Below are 22,672 nucleotides of genomic sequence, written 5' to 3' on the forward strand. Positions count from 1 at the left end.
CGCTGACGCAGCGCGCCCAAGATGGCGGCGCGGTCGTCGTCGGGGGTGGCGGCGGCAGAGGGGGCGGTGGCCGCGGCGGCGGCGACGGCAGCCGTGACGGCGGCGGCGGAGCGGGGCCTCGGCCGGGGGGAATGAGGCGGCCGCGGCGAGCCAGCGGCGGAGCCGTGTAGCGGAGTAGCGGCTCCCCCTCCCTGCTTCCCTTGGCTGAGCCGGGGGCGCGCGCGCGCGCGCGGCCGTCCGGAACGGGCTCCCCACCCTCGACTCCCGAGACCCGCGCCGCACCCCCCAACCTGGGCCCGGAGGATGATGAAGCTCAAGTCGAACCAGACCCGCACCTATGACGGCGACGGCTACAAGAAGCGGGCCGCGTGCCTGTGTTTCCGCAGCGAGAGTGAGGAGGAGGTGAGGCGCGGGGCCGGCCCGGGGTCTCCGGGGTCGGTGGTCACCTCGGACTGAGGCGCGGGGCTGGGGGAGGCGGGAGGCGCGGCCCGGGCCCGGCCGCTCGGCTCGGCCCGAATGAAGTTCCGACGGAATTTCCTGAGGCGAGGGCGAGGGGGAAAGGGACGAGGACGGTGGGCGGAGGGGAAGTGGGTCTGAGGTTCGGGCCGATGGGGACGGCAGCTCTCGGCCGGGGCACTCGTGAGCGGGCCTCCTGTCACTGAGGAGAGAGGGGCGGCGGGCAGAAGGCGGTGGCCGCGGAGAGCGCGCGGCGTTCGGGCCAGGCCTGCGGCTTGGGGTCCGGGGAGGGCAGCCCCGCGCTTGTGTCAGGCCAGCCCGGCACATGGGTGTGTGCAGGAACCGCCGTGCACGCGGCGCGGGGCCGGCCCTTTGTGGCGGAGAAAGCCTCCACTTCATTGGCAGGTTCGGGGTTTGCCGAGGGATTATGTACGTCTGGGAGCCCGAGGCGGTGGGGGGAGCCTTAGGAAGATTTAGGGCGTTGTGCAAAAGCCAAAGCCAGTTGTTTGTTTTCCACTGCGCTGGGTAGTCCATATGGTGTAAGCCTGCGAAGAAAGGACAATTTGATAAGATAATCTTTGTGGGTTGAAACTTTTTTCATTTTAATTGGGAAAGCCAAAATCGGTCTTTTAAGATTCTTTGCTCCGACATTCCTCCATTGCCCTAGGAAGATCTTTAGGATTAAATTTGCTTGCAAAATAGAAATGCTTAGAATCTGCACAGGGTACTTAAAAAAAAAAATCTCTAAACTCCTCAAAGCCGTTTCTCTGGTGATAAAGGGAATTCAGAGAAGGCGAATGTTTTTTTGTAAATCCTCAAAGAATAGCTGCTTTGGAAATTCATAAGATGCTTGTGGGAACGCGTTCCTCTCGTGTGTATGGTGGTAAAATGGCAGTTAAACTGGGAACAATGAAGGACAGTGAAATTCAATATGCTGTATTCCAGCATTCAGCAGTGGGCTATCGTGGCAGGGCTGCAAGTACAGTACATCGTGTTGAAATGGAGAGAAAAGAACTTGACCCGTTAGTTATGAAAAGAAGCTGTGATGAAAGACAGATGGGTTGCCAGAAGTTGCTGTCCAAAGATATTTAGGAGGAAGTGGAAATTTATTGCCTGGGAAAAAAAAGTTGATAAAAGCACTGTAATTGTACTGTTGAGAGATTTTGTGTGTTCCTTTCAGTGAAACAGTAGGAAACTAGATTTGTATACTTTGTGTCCAAGAATATATTGTAAAAGTCCTCAAAACAGATGCATTGTAATAACTGTTAGGCAGTGCCTTGCTGTAAATTGTGCACTGTTTTGGAATACATACTTGCATAAAGTAAAATGACTGGTGATGTTTACTGCCCCAGAGGCTTTGTTCTCCCCATTATCATGTCGTATTATGGGAAATCAGATGGGATCACAGGCTGTTAATTGGAGGGAAAACTAATTAGCATAATAACATGTCTTACTGCAGTAATATGGTTAAATCTGTGGGAACCCCAATTATAAGTAGAAGGGTATATAATTGCATGAATGATGCAAGACTTTACATGTTAAATAAATCATACTAGGAATTGAGAACATGTGAATATTTTGGATAAATTGGAAACCCTTTATGGATCATAAGCAAAGTAAAGAAGACTTGATTTTCTATTTTCTGTTGAAGGTTTATTATATATCGGTACAGGCAGCATTGATGTTAAAACATTTGACTGATCATGAAGTTTCCTCTACTGAATTTCTTTTTGAACATTGGTTAATGAGCAGAAGATTCATGCAAATCTTTAATTACAGATTTAGTAGATAATACAGCTAAAGCCTAGGAAGAATAAAATTAATGAAATGGGTGTATTTTAGATTTGTTTAAACTCACATGTGTTAAGAGCCTACTATATTGGTGCAGCATTCTGTAACATGGGATTTAAAGATAAACATCCCTCCTTGTCCCAAAAAGTTGAGTGGTTTTTTATTGGAGCCCTTAATTGGGAGGGATTTTGGACCACAGAATAATCTCTAGGGTGCCATTCAATTCTCAGATTATATAATTGTGTTGGAAGGGAAGTAATTTGTTAGTTCCAGGAGAACTTTTATGTTCTCAATAGTAGTGCCAGAAACTGGAAGCATTAGCTGCCATGCATTGCAGGAATGTGAAATTCAAACTCAATAGGACATTCAACCCAATTTTATTTTTTAATGAGCACTAATGGCTTTAATCAAGATAGAATAATTTACAGAATACTATCAATATTAGCATTAAAACAATAATAATGTGAGTATGAATAGGACCCTGATTTATAAATTTAGTTAACCAGTGTCAGGAAGCATACTTAAAATGTAAAGAAAAAGAGATGGAAAATATTAGCAGATAATAGACCATGAGTCAAACCTTCTAGCATTCCATTTTTCCAGCCCCAGAAAATTTTATTTATAGGCCAGCAGTGATAGCAGCTGAGATACTGATCCAGGTTGGGGTGTGTGAACATATTCAGCAAGTTTACTGAGCAGCTTTATTGAGCACTCATCAAATGTCAGGTTCTGTGATACAGTTACAAAGGAGACAGGCAGGCAGGAAGCCTAGAGAGGCAGACTCAACAACATGATGAAAATGAGTTCTCTTTCCTTCAAATCTCTGTTTGCTTTTCCTGTTGATAAACAAGCATCAATAGCAGGAAAGTTCCCCTCCTTAGATGTTTTGCTAATTATGGTGACATTCTGATAAATTAAGACCTTTAGGTTGGGGCGTTGGTGATGATCAGCGTTTCTTACAGTGAACCTGGTGTAAGTGGACAGTCTCTTGCCCAGCCTCCGCTGTAACCACTTGGTACACTTGCCTCTACTCTGTGAGGGGCTGGTCCTGACAGGTTCCAGACCATGTGGCCTCCCAACCAGTTGTATTGATCCCTGTATTTGTTTATGTTTTTTGTAATATATTCATTGTAGTTATCTCTCCATCTGTGTGTATTTGTTGTAATACACTGAAAATTGTAATTATGCAGTGTAATTAAGTATGACGTCAGTTGGTGAAATTTGAGTTCAAAAAGAATGGTTTTTGAAAAATATTTCAAGTGTTTTGGAATGATCCAGTAATTTCAAGTTATTGAAAAAAAATTGCTGCTCGATTAATATGGATTTGAAAACTAAAAAAGATGGAGAAGAAGTCTTAAAAGTCTAGATGGACTCTGCATATAGATCACTTCATGAATATTTTCAGGTTTTTGTTTTTCTTCTTAAAAAACTGAAAATTACAGGTCACACATGGTGGGCATAGTGTATGAAAGACAACTTGCATTTCAACAGTAGATCCACAGTCAAGATATGGACTGACTACATCATGACTGACAAAGATTAGCAAATAAATATACTTTATTTGTTTACTTACTCATTTAAGCTGTGCAGCATGGTGGATTCTTAGTTCCCTGACCTGGGATGGAACCTGTGCCCTATGAAGTGGGAGCATGGAGTCCTAACCACTGGACTGCCAGAAAGTTTCTGCATTTATATTTTTAATCTGCCATATCTTCCAATTAATATTTTATCATAAACATTACAGAATACTGAAACATTTCTTGAGTAAGATTTTATTACACTAAATTGGGTATAATGACATTCATCTTTGTCATGGTGTTCACCTTGGGCCTTCCTAAAGCACTTCCAGTGAAATCATCTCTCTTACTTCCTTTCCTTTCCTACTTTGGAGCCTCCGTGATTACAGAAAGGGAGAGATACGGAAAGGGAGAGCAAGGGGTGGGCTTGCTTGTACTCTGCCCTTCCTGGCCTGGGGTAGGGGAGTGTGACACAGGCGTTTTAGACAGTTGAAATATCTAGTAATGTGAAATACTCCCCTGGAAAGGCTAGTGATACTGACTGTACATGGGGTGATATCTCAGTGCTTGGGAAAGTTGAAGTTGCTCCTCGGGGGTCTTTTTTTTCCTGAGGCAGAAAGGTAAGTGTTGATTTCCTTGTGCATTAAAACTTTTTATTTTTAAAAAATCTTTTTAAAAACAAAGAACAAAACTGTCCTTAAAGGTCTTAGTTTTGCTTGTTGAGCTTTTCCGTCAGGAGCCTGCCTCTTGGCGTGGGGTTCCTGGTTCTCATTTCCTCAGATCCTTGAGCTCACTAGGTTGGGTGAAGGGATGACTGACGTTGAAGACCCTCAGTGAGTGGAGACTCTGGTAGCCTGAGTGTTTGTCAGTAAAAATGCCCCCAGGGGAGCAGGTGAAAGGACCTTCCCCCAGGCTCCAGAGTGGGCAGTGAGGCTCAGGTGGCACTCCCAGGGGTGACAACCATGGTGAAGAGCTTCCAGTGGAGCCCAGGCCGGTTGGGGAGTCCTTTTGTAGCATATCTCGGGGATTGTACAGTATTACATTACTCTAGAGTCACCACGAGTGCATGGATCCAGCTGACTGGACATTTTTTTTTCTCATTTATTTTTATTAGTTGGAGGCTAATTACTTTACAATATTGTAGTGGTTTTTGCCATACATTGACATGAATCAGCCATGGATTTACATGTGTTCCCCATCCTGAACCCCCCCTCCCGCCTCCCTCCCCATCCCATCCCTCTGGGGCATCCCAGTGCACCAGCCCCGAGCACTTGTCTCATGCATCCATTCTGGGCTGACGATCTGCTTCACACTTGATAATATACATGTTTCAATATTATTCTCTCAGATCATCCCACCCTCGCCTTCTCCCATAGAGTCCAAAAGTCTGTTCTATACATCTGTGTCTCTTTTTCTGTCTTGCATATAGGGTTATCATTACCATCTTTCTAAATTCCATATATATGCGTTAGTATACTGTATTGGTCTTTATCTTTCTGGCTTACTTCACTCTGTATAATGGGCTCCAGTTTCATCCATCTCATTAGAACTGATTCATATGTATTTCTTTTTAATGGCTGAGTAGTAGTCCATGGTGTATATGTACCACAGCTTTCTTATCCATTCATCTGCTGATGGGCATCTAGGTTGCTTCCATGTCCTGGCTGTTATAAACAGTGCTGCGATGAACCCTCGGGTGCACGTGTCTCTTTCAGTTCTGGTTTCCTCAGTGTGTATGCCCAGGAGTGATTGCTGGGTCATATGGTGACTGGACATTTCTGATCCTTGTTTTTCTACATCTTTCCTGAGGCTTTGTGTGTGTGTGTGTGAGAGAGAGAGAGAGAGAGAAGAGGGGGGAGAGAGAGAATGTGTGTGCACACGCGCACACACACAACTCACGCCCGTCCCCATACTCTTTCCCTTGTGCCTGCCTAGTAAGTACAGGTTAGTCAGTTAGATGTTTCTCCCATTACCTCCTTTTTTACCTGCTTCCCAAGTTGTGGATTCTAGTCTGAAATTGTACTGTGATCTTCATTATTCTTTCCTACTTCTTGTCCTAATCTTTTGCTTTTGGGTGAGTCTCATTTTTCAATAAATAGAGTATTGTGTATCTACTTTAGTAGAAACAGTAGTAGAAATAGTAGCAAAAGGCAAGGCTCTTGTTCAAGAACACCTTTTTTTTTTTCTGTGCTGCGCTGCTCACTTGTTCTTTGTTTTCAAACCAGGGATTTGAACCCTGCCTCTTGCGGTGGAAGCACAGCGGCCTAACCACAGGACTGCACGGTTTTGGCCTAACCCTGTACTGCCTCTTGCCTGGATTATGACTTTATTCTCCTGACTGGTCTCCCTGCTTGCCCCCTCACCCCTCTAGTCTTCACTGCTACAGTGGTAGAGTGATTTCTTCTGACACAGAAGCCAGATTCTCTCACTCCTCTGCTCCACTGGCGGCCTGTCTCAGCAAATCCAAAGTCTTAAACCGCGCTCTGGTGATCTGGTCCACTGGCATAGCTCTGACCTTATCTCTTAGCACCCTCCCTCTCTCTCACCCCACTCTTCCAGCCCTCTAGCTTCTGTGCTGATTCTCCCCCGTGGTATCTGCGTGGCTCCGTCCTTCATCTGAGGTCTTTGTTAAATTTATCAGACAGGTCTTTAACGATCACCCTGTTTAAAATAACACCAGTCCGTTGTGCATCTGTTAACACTTTTTTTCTTGACAACACATGTCACCATTGAGACATATTGTGTGTTCATTCTATGTATTGTCTGTTTCCTCTCACCTGAGTGCAGGCTAGTCCCTGAGGATAGGAATGAATGTCTCTTTTATCTTTTTTTTTCACTCCTGTGTCCTCAGTGCTTAGAATGGTAGTAGATGCTCAATATTATTTGTTGACTATGTGAATGAATGAATGTATGAACATGTAGTCCCCACTTTCAGGAAGCTTGCAGACTAGTGGAGGAACTGAAAATAACCAAAATATACCAAATGCTAGTGTCTGCCAGTAAAGTGTTGATAGATAGGTCTCAGAGAAGTCTCGCAGCTCTTTTTTTATTTCCAGTCTTAGTGACAAGGTGTCTGATAGTCTTTGAGTATCAGCTTATAGCAGGTGTGTGTGTATTTGGTTGTAAATCCTTTCAGAATCTCTCTGCATGGTTCTCTCATAGGACATCTAGGATTTCCTTCAGATATTGGACTTGAACGTCTGTACCATCTCACAGGGTTTGTGTTGGGTACCTGATAAGCTGTGCTGATCCCCAACCCTAGTGATGCCTAGGGAAAACCTGAGGGAAAAGGGTTTTCATTTTGCTGATAGCCTGGAAAGTTTTATTAGCAATTAAGTAAACACACCAACAAACTATAATCAAGTAGTGATACTGTTTTAATGACTTGTCGATAGTGGTTCATTGTCAAAAATATATGTCAAATTTGGATTCTAAAGTTTTGTTAATATTAATTTGAAGGTAAAGATTAATAGGGATGCTCATAAAATTTTCCTGTCATCATCACTTTTTTCTTTATGTAGGTCAGAGTAATAGAAACAAGGTGTAAAGTTTATGGGTGCTGAATCTAAACGATTTGGTTGATGGTGGTTAACATGAAGCAAAACAAAGGAACCATCATGGCAAAAAAAGATAATATATGGATAAAAGAAGCATAAGGAATTGAATTTGAAAATAAAGTTCTGACTTAAAATTTAGTAATAAAACATATACATCTGAGTTTCTGAGTAAAATCCTCTCAACACTCACAAAAACTTGAATCCATCTTGAGAATTTTTGTGTTGAGGTAACATAGCTCCTCAAGAGTGTTCAGGCTTTTTCCTAGCCTTTTTGAAGCCTTTTCTTCCTAACCTTTTGAATAGGAAAAGGTGTTCATTTTTAAAAAAATTAATTAATTAACCTTTGGTTGCGCTGGGTCTTCGTTGCTGCGGGCAGGCTTTCTCTAGCTGCAGAGTGGGGCGCTGCTCTTTGTTCGGATGTGCGGGCTTCTCATTGCGGTGGCTTCTCTTGTTGCAGATGGGCTCTAGGCTAACGGGCTTTAGTAGTTGGGGCTCTCGGGCTTAGCTGCTTTGTGGCATGTGGAATCTTCCCAGACCAGGGATTAAGCCTGTGTCCCCTGCATTGGCAGGTGGATTCTTATCCCTGTACCACCAGGTAAATCCAAGTGTTCAGTCTTAGATTTATTCATTCATTTATTCATTTGTCCTACAAACTTTTACTGAGTGCCTACTTCCAGGTTGGATACTGTTCATGAACAAGGCAGAATGGAAGCCATTGCTTTTGTGAAGCATCTGATGTAAATGCCAGTGAAAGCAAAAATACCAGTATATTTAAGTATTATACAAGTAGAGATAAAATACTGTAGTCTTTTCAAGAGACAGGTCTGAAAGGATGTGAAGTAGAGACCCTAAAGTTTCTTTACACTCTTTTTAGGATAACTTACTCAGAAAGACTACCTTGAATAGGTAATACATATGCTGCACACAGTACAAAATTCAAAATGTGCGAAAGATACGGAGTGAAAGGTGAATCTGTTTCCCACCCACCTTCTCTAGCCACCCTGTTTCTTACTCTTGATTCTTCTTTCAGAGGTTTTCTGTGTGCACGTGTGTGTGTGTGTGTGTGTGTGTGTGTAGTAGGCTGTTGCACACAAGTCAGGTAGTTAGCTTATACAGGTTAGTACTGCAGTGCATTGCAAGTAAAAGGTTGGAGGACGTTTTTTGTTAAATAGAGCAAAAGCTTGCGAGTTTTTCCTAGAAATGTATTTGAACCCAGGCCACTAGAATACCTATGATTTTTGAATACTTGCCTAGTTTTATTGAGGTTTGTTTACCTTAAATGCCAGGGATCCTTTTAGAGTGGGGAACTTCTCGGAGTGGAGTGGTTGTGTGTGTGTGTGTGTGTGTGTGTGTGTGTGTGAGAGAGAGAGATCAGTTCTTTCGAGAGGGGGATGTGTTGTCAGTGGGCTGTGTGTCAGGAGAGTGCTTGTCATATGGAAGCTACTTGCCTTCAAGCTTCTTAAAAGCAGCTCAGCAGTCATCTGGGTCAGAGTGTATTTTCTGATTTCTGAATTCTCATTCTTTCGACTACTCAAGAGTTGACCTTTTAAGCCATAGTATCTTCTCAGGATGGTGTACGGTAGGCAGCTGTTCACTTTAGCCTTGTGCCTTTATCCCTGGCTGTGGAGTGGGGAGGAGGTAGAATTCTGGGTGGAGTTGTGGCTTTTCAGCTCCTTCTGAGACAGACTGTGAGATAATAGAAAATATATGTTGATCTCTGATCCCTGGTCCCTGGCATAGAGCTCCTTAAACTCTTCTAATTTCCAAAGTGACAAGAACACTAGGAATGTCTCGTGTTCTAATATTGGTTCTTGATCTCTGTTCCTGACACAGGGCTCCTGAAACTTGTAATTACCTGTGTGATAGGAGTGTTTTTTTCTAACAGGGCAACCATGGGTGGGCTCCTGAATGGTTCTTGGATGAGGACTGGTCACCAGGAAGACCAAGCCATGATTTGAAGCTTGAAATTTTCAGCAAACTCCCCCCCCCCGCCTCTTGAGAAGGGAGAAAATCTGAAAATGGAGTTAAATGTTTGATCATGCCTATATAGTGAAGCCTCTGTGAGGTTTGGAGAACTTCCAGTGGGCAGACACATCCACACAGGGAGGGTGATGCGCCCAGACTCCATGCAAGCAGAACCTCCTGCACGCAGGACCCTTCCTGACTGGACAGGACCTTTCATCACCGGGCTGTTCACCTGTGTCCTTTCATAAACTGGTAAATGTAAGGAAATGTTTCCCTGAGGTGTGGGAGGAACCCAAGGAGAGGGGTCATTGGCACCTTGATCTGTAGCTGGTTGGTCAGAAGCACAGGTTATAATCTGTGCTGGGGACCGCCATCTGAAGGGGGACATGGACAGTCTCGTAGGACTGAGACCTTAACCTGTGGGATCTCCAGGTGGATACTTTCTCTGGGAAGATAGTGGCAGAATTGGGTTAAATTGTGGGACACCCAGCTGGCGTTGCAGAGACTTGGCTTGGTGTGGAAAACCCCACACACATTTGCTGATCAGAAGTCTTAGAAGTCAGAGCCAGGTATTAGTGGTCAGAAGCCTTCTGTGTGAGCAGTGGAGACTCACGGGGAAGAAGCACACAGTAGGGAAGAGCTGGGTTTTTCCTACTCAGGAGGAAAGAAAACTGTTTTTTTCCCTTCTCACAGACCAGGCCTCAAACTTCTCTCTCTCTAATACTCCCTCACAGGGAGAACTGGGTGTGGGAAGATACGACTGAAAAAGGTCATTGCCCGTGTAACCTCCTGATTTAATTTGACATAGAAACAAATTACTAGAATGAAACACCCGTATTCAAATGTGAGCACCAAAAGTATTCGCAAAACAAACATGAAGTGATTTTTAAAATTTCTTTTTGACATCTTACTGTTCAAATTGTGTTCTGCCGCTTTCTTAATGCAGTTAACCAAAAGTGGGCTGTTTCTGTGAATTTGGTTATGTATCTGAGGCACAGTAAGAGCATGTTTTTTTGTGTGCTTTGTCCAAATGCAGTTAATAAAACAAATTGTAGGCAGTGCGGGATGTTTTTTAACCCCCTTTAAAATGGGAAATTAGTAATTCAAGTGTCGTAAAGCATTATCTTATGTTGTGGTATTTTGTGAGCACTTCCAAAAGGAGATAAAGAGAGTGAATTTCTACTCCAGGAAAAAGCTTATTACAAAAAGAATAAAAATTTAAAGCAAGTGGAAGCAAAATGTTATAAAGAGAAAAAGAAAAGAGTATTATAAACATAAAAAGAAATGATCCCTTAGGTAGACTTTCTTTGTATATAGTTAGTTGATCTCTTTGTTAGTAAAGAGGAAAGAAAAAAGTCCTTTTAAAGAACTGCTTGGAAGTCTGTTATTTAACACTTCTCATTTGCTTTATGAGAACAGCCTAGCAATGATGAACAGAGATGGATAGGAACTCATACATACAGTGCTGCTACTTCTATAAAAAGGAAGGGTGGTGATCTTTCTTGGAATATTTAAGAATCCTAGTAACATATGCCATAAGAAAAGTTATATGCTTTTGTAAAACACTTTTTATAATGAATACCATGAGCTAATATATTTTTAGTAATTGGAACTTTTGACTTTTACTAAATGACTTGTTTGCTAGACTTATATTCAGTCATCATTTACTGAGCATGCTGAGCTCTGACTTAGGGTTTTTACACTTATCATTGCAATGGTGATTTGTTCCCTGGAGATTTTGTAGTTTGGATAGACTGCGTTTAGTAATAGTAAGACAAAACCTTTAGATTTTATTGGTAAAATGAGTTAGTCTTTGTATGTCATAACTATATTTCTATGGTATTTTTCATCGGTTTGACAACTGTTTAATAAGGAACTAACTTGGTATCATCCTTCAGCTAGGCACTCTTGAGTGACTTTTTCTTTCAAAAAGGATTTAAGTACAGAAGTAATGGTGGTGTCTGTAAAGAATACTTCAAACTGAGAGTTTAAGCTGTGCAGAATGACACAGTAGGGGAGAGGGAAGGTGGGATGATTTGCGAGAGTAGCATTGAAACATATAAATTACCGTATGTAAAGTAGATAGCCAGTGGGAATTTTTGAAACAGGGAGTCCAAAGCTCTGTGACAACCTGGGGGGGGGAGGGGTGGTTGGGGAGGGAGGTGGGAGGGAACTTTAAGAGGGAGGGGACCTGTGGCTGATTCATGTTGATGTATGGCAGAAATCATCACAATATTGTAAAGTAATTATCCTCAAATTAGAAAAAAGAGATGTGTAGAATACAGAATCTGAGCTCTTGAGGAGCTTTAAACTGTTGCAGGATGCAGATTAGAGTGTAAAATTAGAGAAGCAATGGAGAGGAATTTGAAGGAGACTGTGAAAATGAGCTGGAATGTTAGGGACAGTTGTTTGGGGTGTGTGACACTACACCTGAATGTCTTGGTTGGATTTGGGTAGCCAATGAATATATTCCAGGTGGGAGACATTGGGCTAGGTAGGTCATGGAAGGTCATGCCTGGATGTATAGCCCTTGAAAGCCTGTTTGTCCTGAAACATTTTGAGGACCACAGACTGTTGGCTCATGGCTGTGTTTGGGCTGCAAGATGATTAAGAATTTAAAAAATATTAGTATCCAACATACTAATATTGAAAATTTTCAAATAAGGAATCTGGTCTTTTATCTCTGTGATACCAGGGCCCAGGGTCAGCTCCCATTTATTGTGGTGGCTAAGATGTTCTTGCCTTTTGAAGGTAGAGTTAGGGGAAATGTTTCTTGTACCCTTGTAAATTTCTCTCAAAAATGGAAAAGATAGAAGAGAAAAAGGGTTCCATGTTTCAAGAAAAATGGAAGAGTGCCTATTTCTTTGTGGAGATGGAAATGTTATTACCTCTTTACTTTGGAAACATGATGTATCTCTGTCAGAATGATCTGATGGACTTCACACACCTAGGCACTGCCCAGGCCCCTTGGGTGGCGTTTGAGGTTTGATGTCTGAGGTGGTGAAGAGCTTGGGCCCCAGGGTCAGTCAGGGAGGGAGCCCTGGCTTTTACACTCACTAGTCTCTGACCTTCAGCAAATTACTTTACACGTCATCTTCTCCTATTTCATTGTACTGTGGGAAGGTCAAGTGAAATTATTTATTATATATAACACTTAGTCCAGGGACTGGCACAGGTCAGTATTCAGTGTCAGCTGTGTAAATATATAACCCAGAAAAAGGCAATTTCTATTCATTGCAACTTGAGGTTGGAGAAGATTGTAGTAAGAAGGTGGTTTGGGGAAATTCCTGAGCCTTAGTTGTTTGCTTATTAATTCAGCTAGTGAGCTGCAGGCAGTGTGCTGTGTTCAGTGAATAAGGCCCCGACTTTCATAAGGTCTGGCCTGGAGTTAGAGAACTGAGGCAGGAATGGCAGTACAGTGCGATATTTGAAGTAGAAGACCTTAAAATAGCGTAGTTCAGTGACCCCATGGGTTTAGTCGTCTGTGGCAGTTCAGTGCCAGGAGAGGCACCAGGCCAGGGAGATGGAGCACTGGTGCCGGTGGCCCTGTACGTGGCCCGCCCTCTCTCCCTCTCCCCTCAGGCTGTCCTTGTGGAGCAGCTCCTGTTGATAAACCAGAAGAAAAGGAGAGAGAAGCCTTTCTCTGGGTAAAGAGAGTTCTTATCCTCTCCCTCTCTCCCTGCTCTGCCCCCACCCCAGTCTGTGCTGGGAAAAAGAAAGTTAAAAGGGGAGACCAACCCGACCAGTGTCTGAGGGAGGAAAAAGGATATTTTTCCTCCTCATTCCCATGGACTTGAAAACAAAGAAACTCAACAGAGAACCCTACCAGTTTTGAACTTGGGGCTTTCACTGGAACCAGAAAAATCCTTCAAGATCCGACTTTCATTTTTTATTTCATGATATAAGTACTATGTACCATTAAAAATTAGTACTTTATTGCATATTGAGGTAATTATTTTAAATGCATAAAAGAAAACTATTGAGGCAACTTATATTTATTTAAAAAATAATCCCTGTTAATTGCTCTGCTTTGATGCTAAAACTTTTTTTTTTTAAGTAGAAATATAGTGCTGTGGGAGAAAGAGTAAGGGAGGTGAATTCTTGTGTTTGAAAAGGTGTGAGGCCTGGAAGGATTTGGCAGAGGACTTGATCAGGGGACTTGGGGAGAGTATGCCGTGTTCGGACTGAGCAGGAGTGGCCAAGGGCTGTTGAGGCAGCAGTGTTCACAGTAGAGCGTCTGGAGAAGAACTTCAGACTGTGGTGCAGGGATTCGGAGTATCCTGAAGGATTGACTTTTCAGGCAGAAAATCAGAGTATGGATTAATATTTGCGTCGTTCTGTGAATAATTTTGGAAGTGGGTGTCTGTGGAGAGAGGGGTAGGTGTTTATTATATTTAGGATCTCTGGCTAGCTCCTCCTTCCTCAGAGCATTCTCTTCTTTCTGGAGAAAGCCCCTCTTGGAGAGGAGGAGGCGGCCACTCAACAGTCCGAAAACCAAATGGGCCCGCGTGCCCTTCCCCTTCTCTGATGGGCATGTGGGTGCAGGACTGGGGCGCCGCAGGTCGGCTGCTCAGCTCTTGGGGCTGGTTCTGAGGAGGCCGCTGAGGGAGGAGAGGAGCGGAGTAGCTGTATGCTGAGCCGCTGTCTGTGTTGTTGGCCAGGCCGTGCCTCTTGCCGCGGTATGGGCCCATCTTCCAGGCCTGGCTCTGTAGTCCCTGTCACTCCAGTTTTCTGGCCCTTTCATGTTTCTTCCAGTACATTCCTTGTGGCTACAGATAGCCAGACTTGGTTCTGTTCTAGCAACACCTCCTGGGTCATTTTTTAAGTTAACCTTACGAATCCAGTGCCCTGGAAGTGATGTTTATGTGTTGAGTCAGAATTTGTATTTATTATGGAGCATATTTTAATATCCCCACCTTTTGTGTGTGTATGTGTGTGTGTGTGGTAAAATTTTTTTCATGCTAAAGTTTGTAGAATTTATTTTAAGTGGCCGAAAAATAATCTAGTCAAATTAGAGCAGGTGTAACTAACACTGATCTGAACTGATATTTTTATGAAATGCTTACCAGCTTCATCATACCCTCCTACCCTTGATGCCGATGGTTTCTTTTTTTAGAATTAACCTAAAGAATATTTGAGAATGTGTGAATTTTTATATTTTAAACCTTTTTGGGGTGTCAAGGAACAGATAAAAACTGAATTTTAAAAATGAAAGGTTATGAAAACTGTAGGATGCTTCTTAAAATGCATGTAGTCTCCAGGTTCTGTCTTGGTTAACAAGAATTTACTGCGTCTTTATACAAAGTATTCTAGGTGCAGGGATGATTTTTAAAACTGTGGATGTGTTCCCTGGTCTCCAGGAATATGCTTTTCTAAACTGATGAATTAAGTTTCTTTTAGCCGTGTCAGTACAGTTGAAACAAATGGCTGCTGTGTATTCTGGGTGGAATCAGATAGAAAAATTGAAAAGGCAGAACTTAAAGTACTTGGAGCAAATAGAAAAAGTAGGGACTTTGCTGGCAGTCTGCCTGCAGTGGAATGGAATCCGCCTGCAATGCAGGAGACCTCGGTTCCATTCCTCAGTTGGGAAGATCTGCTGGAGAAGGGATAGGCCACCCACTCCAATATTCTTGGGTTTCCCTTGTGGCTCAACTGGTAAAGAATCCTCCTGCAGTGCGGGAGACCTGGGTTGGGAAGATCCCCTGGAGAAGGGAAAGGCTACCCACTCCAGTATTCTGGCCTGGAGAAACTGTACGGACGTACAGTCTGTGGGGTCGCAGAGTCGAACACGACTGAGCACCTTCCATTTTCATTTTTCCTGGTGGTCCAGTGGCTAGAGGACTCGGCACTTTCACTGCTGGTACGCAGATTCAGTCCCTGGTTGGGGAACTAAGATTCCACAGGCCATGGGGGTATGGCCAAAATAAAAAAGAAAAACCCAGACTGTGCTTTGCAGGTACCTCAGGTTGGAAGCAAAATACTGAAAGAGTCAATCTTGGGCTTTAAGAGATGGATGGAGTTTAGATAGATAGGGAGGCAGGGAAAGAGTATGTTAGGAGAAGGGGGCCTACCATGATTGAGGGTCAGAATGAGCTTGTTGTGTGCCTGAGCCTCGGGTGGGACTGGTGGTGAGGAAGGGGGAGGTTGAGGGTGTGGAACCTTGACTGCAGAGGATTAGGACTTTGGTTTGGGGACTTTGGGGAACCATAACTGTCCTTCACAGAGTTGTTGTGGAAAGTTTTGAGATTGGAATGCTGGACTTTTCACCAAAAGATTGTTGGGAGAATGCTTCTCTCTCCTAGAATTGAGAGCCATGGCAGCAGGAAATGAAGTGAAGGAATGAAGTAAGAGGTGTTGCAGTCAAAGGAATGGACAGATTTTAATGATGATATGTTAAAGATGAAGGATGTTTTGGTTAAAAGTCACTTTTAAATTTTGATCTGGGTGACAGGAAAAATGAAAATTTAGAAGAGCAGTTGTTTTTGGAGAAAAGATGGAACTTTGGTGTTTGTCATGTCAGATCTGAAGTAATGCATTGTACTGATGCTGTGGGATTAGAGGTGGAATGAGAAGTCAGGACTGTGGGTAGAGAGCTGAGTGTTAGGGACTGAGATGGGGAGAATGGAGAGCCAGAATGAGAGAAGATGCACAGAGAGAAAAGCTGAGGGCAGCCTGAGCTCAGGGCTCACTGCAGCCAGAGAGGCAGCAGGACATTTCAGGAGGGAACGGTAGGCAGTAGTGGCAGACCTGGAGCGGGCAGAGCGAACGTGAGATGGAGTGAACAGTGTCTGTAGAAGGCGGTTCCAGTAAAACAGTGAGATGGGACTTGTAGATTTGGCTGATTAGGACAGGTTTTAGAAAAGAAATGTACTTTCTTCTGAGATTGTGGTTGGATAAAAGACAAAACCTAGAGCCTGAATTGTACTGGTGGGAATTTGAGGAAACTCCTTCCAGATGACCCCATTCTTCTGAGAAAGAGAAGTGAAGTGTATTTACTGAAAGTGGTCTGGTGATAGGAATTTGAGAGGCAAGAAGAAGTTTGGAAGAGTTGCTGTGGTTTGGTTTTGATTGAAATTATAGTTTTTAAGGTTGGGGGTTGGATGGTATGTATCCTTACAAACAGTTGGTGGGCCTCACTGTGTATAGAGCCCCACAGAGGATGAACTGTGAGCAGGAGAGACACTTGTAGAGCTCTGGTGATTTATAATCTAGTGGGATCAAAAGAGGATAAAATATATGGTGTTTGGTTTGTACATTTCCTCATCCCTTTTCAAAGAGGAGCTAGAGAGGGGAAAGGGAACAGTGGAGATGTTCCAAGATTGGGGACTGATTTGGGAGTATATTGTATAGGATCTTAAGAGTGGGAAGCTGACTTAACAGTCAGTCTTATCATCTGTAAAATGGGAATAAACAGTGCCTAATTCCTGTAGTTGTTTTGAAACCTAGGTGAAGAAAGATAAAGCGCCCCCAGGTCCATTTTGAACATTCAGGAATTGTTAGCCATTGTTACTAAGGCCAGAACCACTGAAGGAATCACAGTGATCAACATACAGTTGTGTTGTAAAAGAACCTTGTCCAGAATGTTTTAGGAACAGAGGGGTGACTTGCTGAAGTTAGAAGTGACTGTTGGGAAGTTGGAAATAATGAGAAAGAAATAAATCTGGGTATTGAAGGGTGAGTAGAAGTTTGCTGTCACTACTTTAATACAAATTGTACAGGCATTAAAAAAAAGACTGTGATTGTAACAGCCTAACCCAACTGTGTAACGATAGACTTCAGTGTGTAATGTGATCCAAGAATACAGGAGCTGGGAAAGAAAGTACTTAATCCAGAAATGGAGCTGTGAGGGTTTACTTTGAAAGGGTTTTACATGGAAAGAGGTAGGACCTAAGGTTATATTAGTTAGGTGAAAAAGTAATGGTGGTTTCAGATTATGAATTTTATTTTATTTTATTTTTTTCATTTATTTTTATTAGTTGGAGGCTAATTACAATATTTTAGTGGTTTTTGCCATACATTGACATGAATCAGCCATGGATTTACATGTGTTCCCCATCCCGATCCCCCCTCCCGCCTCCCTCCCCAAGATTGTGAATTTTAAAATCATTATAACTAGGCTCAAATACATCTTTTTTAATTAAAATATGAACTATTACAATAACACAGTTTGACAACAAGAAATAAGTTTGTTTATTCCTGTAGTGTAAAAATCCATGCCTTGGGGTTTGACACTCTTGGAAAGCATTTGCTGCCTCCTGCTGGTTGTGGGAGTGTTTTGCCTGCAAAAAGTTGAGATGTTTGAAGAAGAGGAAGTTGGTTGGTGAGAGGTCAGCTGAATATGATGGATGAGGCAAAACTTCTTAGTCCAGTTCGTTAACTTTGAAGTATTGGTCTTATGACGTGTGGTGTTGCTGTGGAGAAGAATTGGGCCCCTTCTGTTGACCAGTGCCAGCTGCAGGTGTTGCGTCTCATTCATTTGCTGGGCATAATTCTCAGATGTAGTGGTTTCTCCAGGATTCAGAAAGCTGTAGTGGACCAGATGGGCAGCAGACCACCAAACAGTGACCGTGATCGTTTTTTGGTGCAAGTTTGGCTTTGGGAGGTGCTTTGGAGCTTCTCAGTCCAACCAGCCACTGGACCATTGCTGGTTGTCATATAAAATCAACTTTTCATTGCATGTCACAATCCAATGGAGAAATGGTTCCTTGTTGCATCAAATAAGAGATGATAACACTTCAAAATGACAATTTTTTAAATGTTCGATCAGGTCATGAGGCACTCACTTAATCGGACATTTTCACCTTTCTGATTTGCTTCAAACACCGAATGACCGTAGAATCGTTGACATTGAGTTTTTCAGCAACTTCTCACGTAGTTAGAAGAGGATCAGCTGCAGTGATGCTCTCAGTTGGTGGTTGTCAGCTTCTGATGGCTGGCCACTATGCTCCTCATCTTCAAGGTCCTCATCTCCTTTGCAAAACTTCTTGGACCATCACTGCACTTTCCTGGGCCAAATGCGTGGGTTGATGTTGCAAGTTGTTTCCACTGCTTTATGACCCATCTTGAATAAAAAAATCACTCAAATTTGCTTTTTGACTAACATCATTCTATAGTCTAAAATAAATATAAAATAGCAAGTAATGTCATTAGCAAAAAATAAAAGAGAAATGTGCATTAAAATGATGTATAACATAGATGCATTTATTTAAGAATGTATTACGATATCAAATGGCCAAGTTCAGCAACGCAAAATTGTAATGAACTTTTGCACCAACCAGGTAGAATCTTTAAATTTGTGGACATAGAGGTAACCTAAGACTGTGTGGATCACAATAAACTGTGGAAAATTCTGAGAGAGATGGGAATACCAGACCACCTGACCTGCCTCTTGAGAAACCTATATGCAGGTCAGGAAGCAACAGCTAGAACTGGACATGGACCAACAGACAGGTTCCTAATAGGAAAAGGAGTACGTCAAGGCTGTATATTGTCACCCCACTTATTTTAACTTATATGCAGAGTACATCATGAGAAACACTGGGCTGGAAGAAGCACAAGCTGGAATCAAGATTGCTGGGAGAAATATCAATAACCTCAGATATGCAGATGACACCACCCTTATGGCAGAAAGTGAAGAGGAACTAAAGAGCCTCTTGATGAAAGTGAAAGAGGAGAGTGAAAAAGTTGGCTTAAAGCTCAACATTCAGAAAACTAAGATCGTGGCATCTGGTCCCATCACTTCATGGGAAATAGACGGGGAAGCAATGGAAACAGTGTCAGACTTTATTTTTTTGGGCTCCAAAATTACTGCAGATAGTGATTGTAGCCATGAAATTAGAAGACACTTGCTCCTTGGAAGGAAAGTTATGACCAACCTAGATAGCATATTAAAAAGCAGAGACATTACTTTGCCAACAAAGGTGCGTCTAGTCAAGGCTATGGTTTTTCCAGTGGTCATGTATGGATGTGAGAGTTGGACTATGAAGAAAGCTGAGCGCCGAAGAATTGATGCTTTTGAACTGTGGTGTTGGAGAAGACTCTTGAGAGTCTCTTGGACCGCAAGGAGATCCAACTAGTCCATCCTAAAGGAGATCAGTCCTGGGTGTTCATTGGAAGGACTGATGCTGAAGCTGAAACTCCAGTACTTTGGCCTCCTGATGCGAAGAGTTGACTCATTGGAAAAGACCCTGAGGCTGGGAGGGATTGGGGGCAGGAGGAGAAGAGGGATGACAGAGGATGAGATAGATGACTGGATGGCATCACCGACTCAATGGGCATGAGTTTGAGTAAACTCCGGGAGTCGGTGATGGACAGGGAGGGCTGGTGTGCTGTGATTCATGGGGTCACAAAGAGTTGGACACGACTGAGTGACTGAACTGAACTGAAGACATGGTCTATCCAGTCACTTCAGGGAGATAAGGGGCCTGAAACCAGAAGGGTGTTCATATCTGTCTACTGTGTTATTTCTGGTAAAATAATGTGCAAAGGTAGAAATAATACAAATTTCTCCTGACAGATCCACAAAAGGAGTTAAATGAGTGGAATGGAGAAATTTGAGTAAAAATAAGTTTCTAAAACTGACTCCTCACACCAGCATTCAAATCAAAACAAAGCAGGTGGAATAAGAGGTTGTAATACAGTTATAGGAGCATAATCTGTACCAAATTCAGCAGTATCTATTGTTCATTGTCACCCTTAGCTGCAGCTGATCATGCATCCTGGAGCTAGCATGTGTGTTGTGGGAAGAATCTGAATTTATCAGAAACATAGATATTTTGGGCAAATTCTGAATACCAAAACCAAATTTTTATTTTATTTATTTATTTATTTATTTATTAGTTGGAGGCTAATTACTTTACATCATTACAGTAGTTTTTGTCATACATTGAAATGAATTAGCCATGGATTTACATGTATTCCCCATCCCGGTCCCCCCTCCCACCTCCCTCTCCACCCGATCCCTCTGGGTCTTCCCAGTGCACCAGGCCCGAGCACTTGTCTCATGCACCCAGCCTGGGCTGGTGATCTGTTTCACCCTAGATAATATACATGTTTCGATGCTGTTCTCTTGAAACATCCCACCCTCACCTTCTCCAAGAGTCCACAAGTCTGTTCTATACATCTGAGTCTCTTTTTCTGTTTTGCATATAGGGTTATCGTTACCATCTTTCTAAAGTCCATATATATGTGTTAGTATACTGTAATGGTCTTTATCTTTCTGGCTTACTTCACTCTGTATAATGGGCTCCAGTTTCATCCATCTCATTAGAACTGATTCAAATGAATTCTTCTTAATGGCTGAGTAATATTCCATGGTGTATATGTACCACAGCTTCCTCATCCATTAGTCTGCTGATGGGCATCTGGGTTGCTTCCATGTCCTGGCTATTATAAACAGTGCTGCGATGAACATTGGGGTGCACGTGTCTCTTTCAGATCTGGTTTCCTTGGTGTGTATGCCCAGAAGTGGGATTGCTGGGTCATATGGCAGTTCTATTTCCAGCTTTTTAAGAAATCTCCACACTGTTTTCCATAGTGGCTGTACTAATTTGCATTCCCACCAACAGTGTAAGAGGGTTCCCTTTTCTCCACACCCTCTCCAGCATTTATTGCTTGTAGACTTTTGGATAGCAGCCATCCTGACTGGCGTATAATGGTACCTCATTGTGGTTTTGATTTGCATTTCTCTGATAATGAGTGATGTTGAGCATCTTTTCATGTGTTTGTTAGCCATCTGTATGTCTTCCTTGGAGAAATGTCTGTTGAGTTCTTTGGCCCATTTTTTGATTGGGTCATTTATTTTTCTGGAGTTGAGCTGGAGGAGTTGCTTGTATATTTTTGAGATTAATCCTTTTTCTGTTGCTTCGTTTGCTATTATTTTCTCCCAATCTGAGGGCTGTCTTTTCACCTTGCTTATAGTTTCCTTTGTTGTGCAAAAGCTTTTAAGTTTCATTAGGTCCCATTTGTTTATTTTTTCTTTTATTTCTAAAATTCTGGGATGTGGGTCATAGAGGATCCTGCTGTGATTTATGTTGGAGAGTGCTTTGCCTATGTTCTCCTCTAGGAGTTTTATAGTTTCTGGTCTTACATTTAGATCTTTAATCCATTTTGAGTTTATTTTTGTGTATGGTGTTAGAAAGTGTTCTAGTTTCATTCTTTTACAGGTGGTTGACCAGTTTTCCCAGCACCACTTGTTAAAGAGGTTATCTTTTTTCCATTGTATATCCTTGCCTCCTTTGTCGAAGATAAGGTGACCATAGGTTCGTGGATTTATCTCTGGGCTTTCTATTCTGTTCCATTGATCTATATTTCTGTCTTTGTGCCAGTACCATACTGTCTTGATGACTGTGGCTTTGTAGTAGAGTCTGAAGTCAGGCAGATTGATTCCTCCAGTTCCATTCTTCTTTCTCAAGATTACTTTGGCTATTCGAGGTTTTTTGTATTTCCATACAAATTGTGAAATTATTTGTTCTAGTTCTGTGAAAAATACTGTTGGTAGTTTGATAGGGATTGCATTGAATCTGTAGATTGCTTTGGGTAGTATAGCCATTTTGACAATATTGATTCTTCCAATCCATGAACACGGTATGTTTCTCCATCTGTTTGTGTCCTCTTTGATTTCTTTCATCAGTGTTTTATAGTTTTCTATGTATAGATCTTTTGTTTCTTTAGGTAGATATACTCCTAAGTATTTTATTCTTTTTGTTGCAAAGGTGAATGGTATTGTTTCCTTAATTTCTCTTTCTGTTTTCTCATTGTTAGTGTATAGGAATGCAAGAGATTTCTGTGTGTTAATTTTATATCCTGCAACTTTACTGTATTCATTGATTAGCTCTAGTAATTTTCTGGTAGAGTCTTTAGGGTTTTCTATGTAGAGGATCATGTCATCTGCAAACAGAGAGAGTTTCACTTCTTCTTTCCCTATCTGGATTCCTTTTACTTCTTTTTCTGCCCTGATTGCTGTGGCCAAAACTTCCAAAACTGTGTTGAATAGTAGTGGTGAGAGTGGGCACCCTTGTCTTGTTCCTGATTTCAGGGGAAATGCTTTCAATTTTTCACCATCGAGGGTGATGCTTGCTGTGGGTTTGTCATATATAGCTTTTATTATTTTGAGGTATGTTCCTTCTATTCCTGCTTTCTGGAGAGTTTTAATCATAAATGGATGTTGAATTTTGTCAAAGGCTTTTTCTGCATCTATTGAGATAATCATATGAAAACCAAATATTTTTGAAAGCAGTTTTATTAGGTTTCTTCCATTATAAAGATATTTCACATTCACCATAGCAAATGTGGGAAAAACATCCCCTGTTTTGAACCCACTAGATTATAATTAGAGTTTAATGTGTTTCTCAGAGTTTATCTTCCATGGTACCTGCATGTTGCTCT

At 42.3% G+C, this 22,672-nt stretch overlaps 1 protein-coding gene and 1 long non-coding RNA gene across 2 annotated transcripts in view; one reads left to right on the forward strand and one right to left on the reverse strand.

Annotated features, from left to right (window-relative positions):
• The window catches only part of NUDT3 (nudix hydrolase 3), a 114,471-nt gene continuing 91,799 nt past the window's right edge, over positions 1-22,672 (forward strand). The window contains exon 1 of the mRNA XM_020888706.2: positions 1-402. Within this exon, the coding sequence (XP_020744365.1) occupies positions 304-402 (99 nt within the window). The 5' untranslated portion in view covers positions 1-303. The remainder of the gene's footprint in view (positions 403-22,672) is intronic.
• The window catches only part of LOC139031460 (uncharacterized), a 53,441-nt gene continuing 47,986 nt past the window's right edge, over positions 17,218-22,672 (reverse strand). Inside the window, exon 4 of the long non-coding RNA XR_011483952.1 lies at positions 17,218-18,400. This is a non-coding gene — a long non-coding RNA (uncharacterized lncRNA). The remainder of the gene's footprint in view (positions 18,401-22,672) is intronic.

Source organism: Odocoileus virginianus, chromosome 27 (genome assembly GCF_023699985.2).
Source record: "Odocoileus virginianus isolate 20LAN1187 ecotype Illinois chromosome 27, Ovbor_1.2, whole genome shotgun sequence".
NCBI classification, from domain to species: Eukaryota; Metazoa; Chordata; class Mammalia; order Artiodactyla; family Cervidae; genus Odocoileus; species Odocoileus virginianus.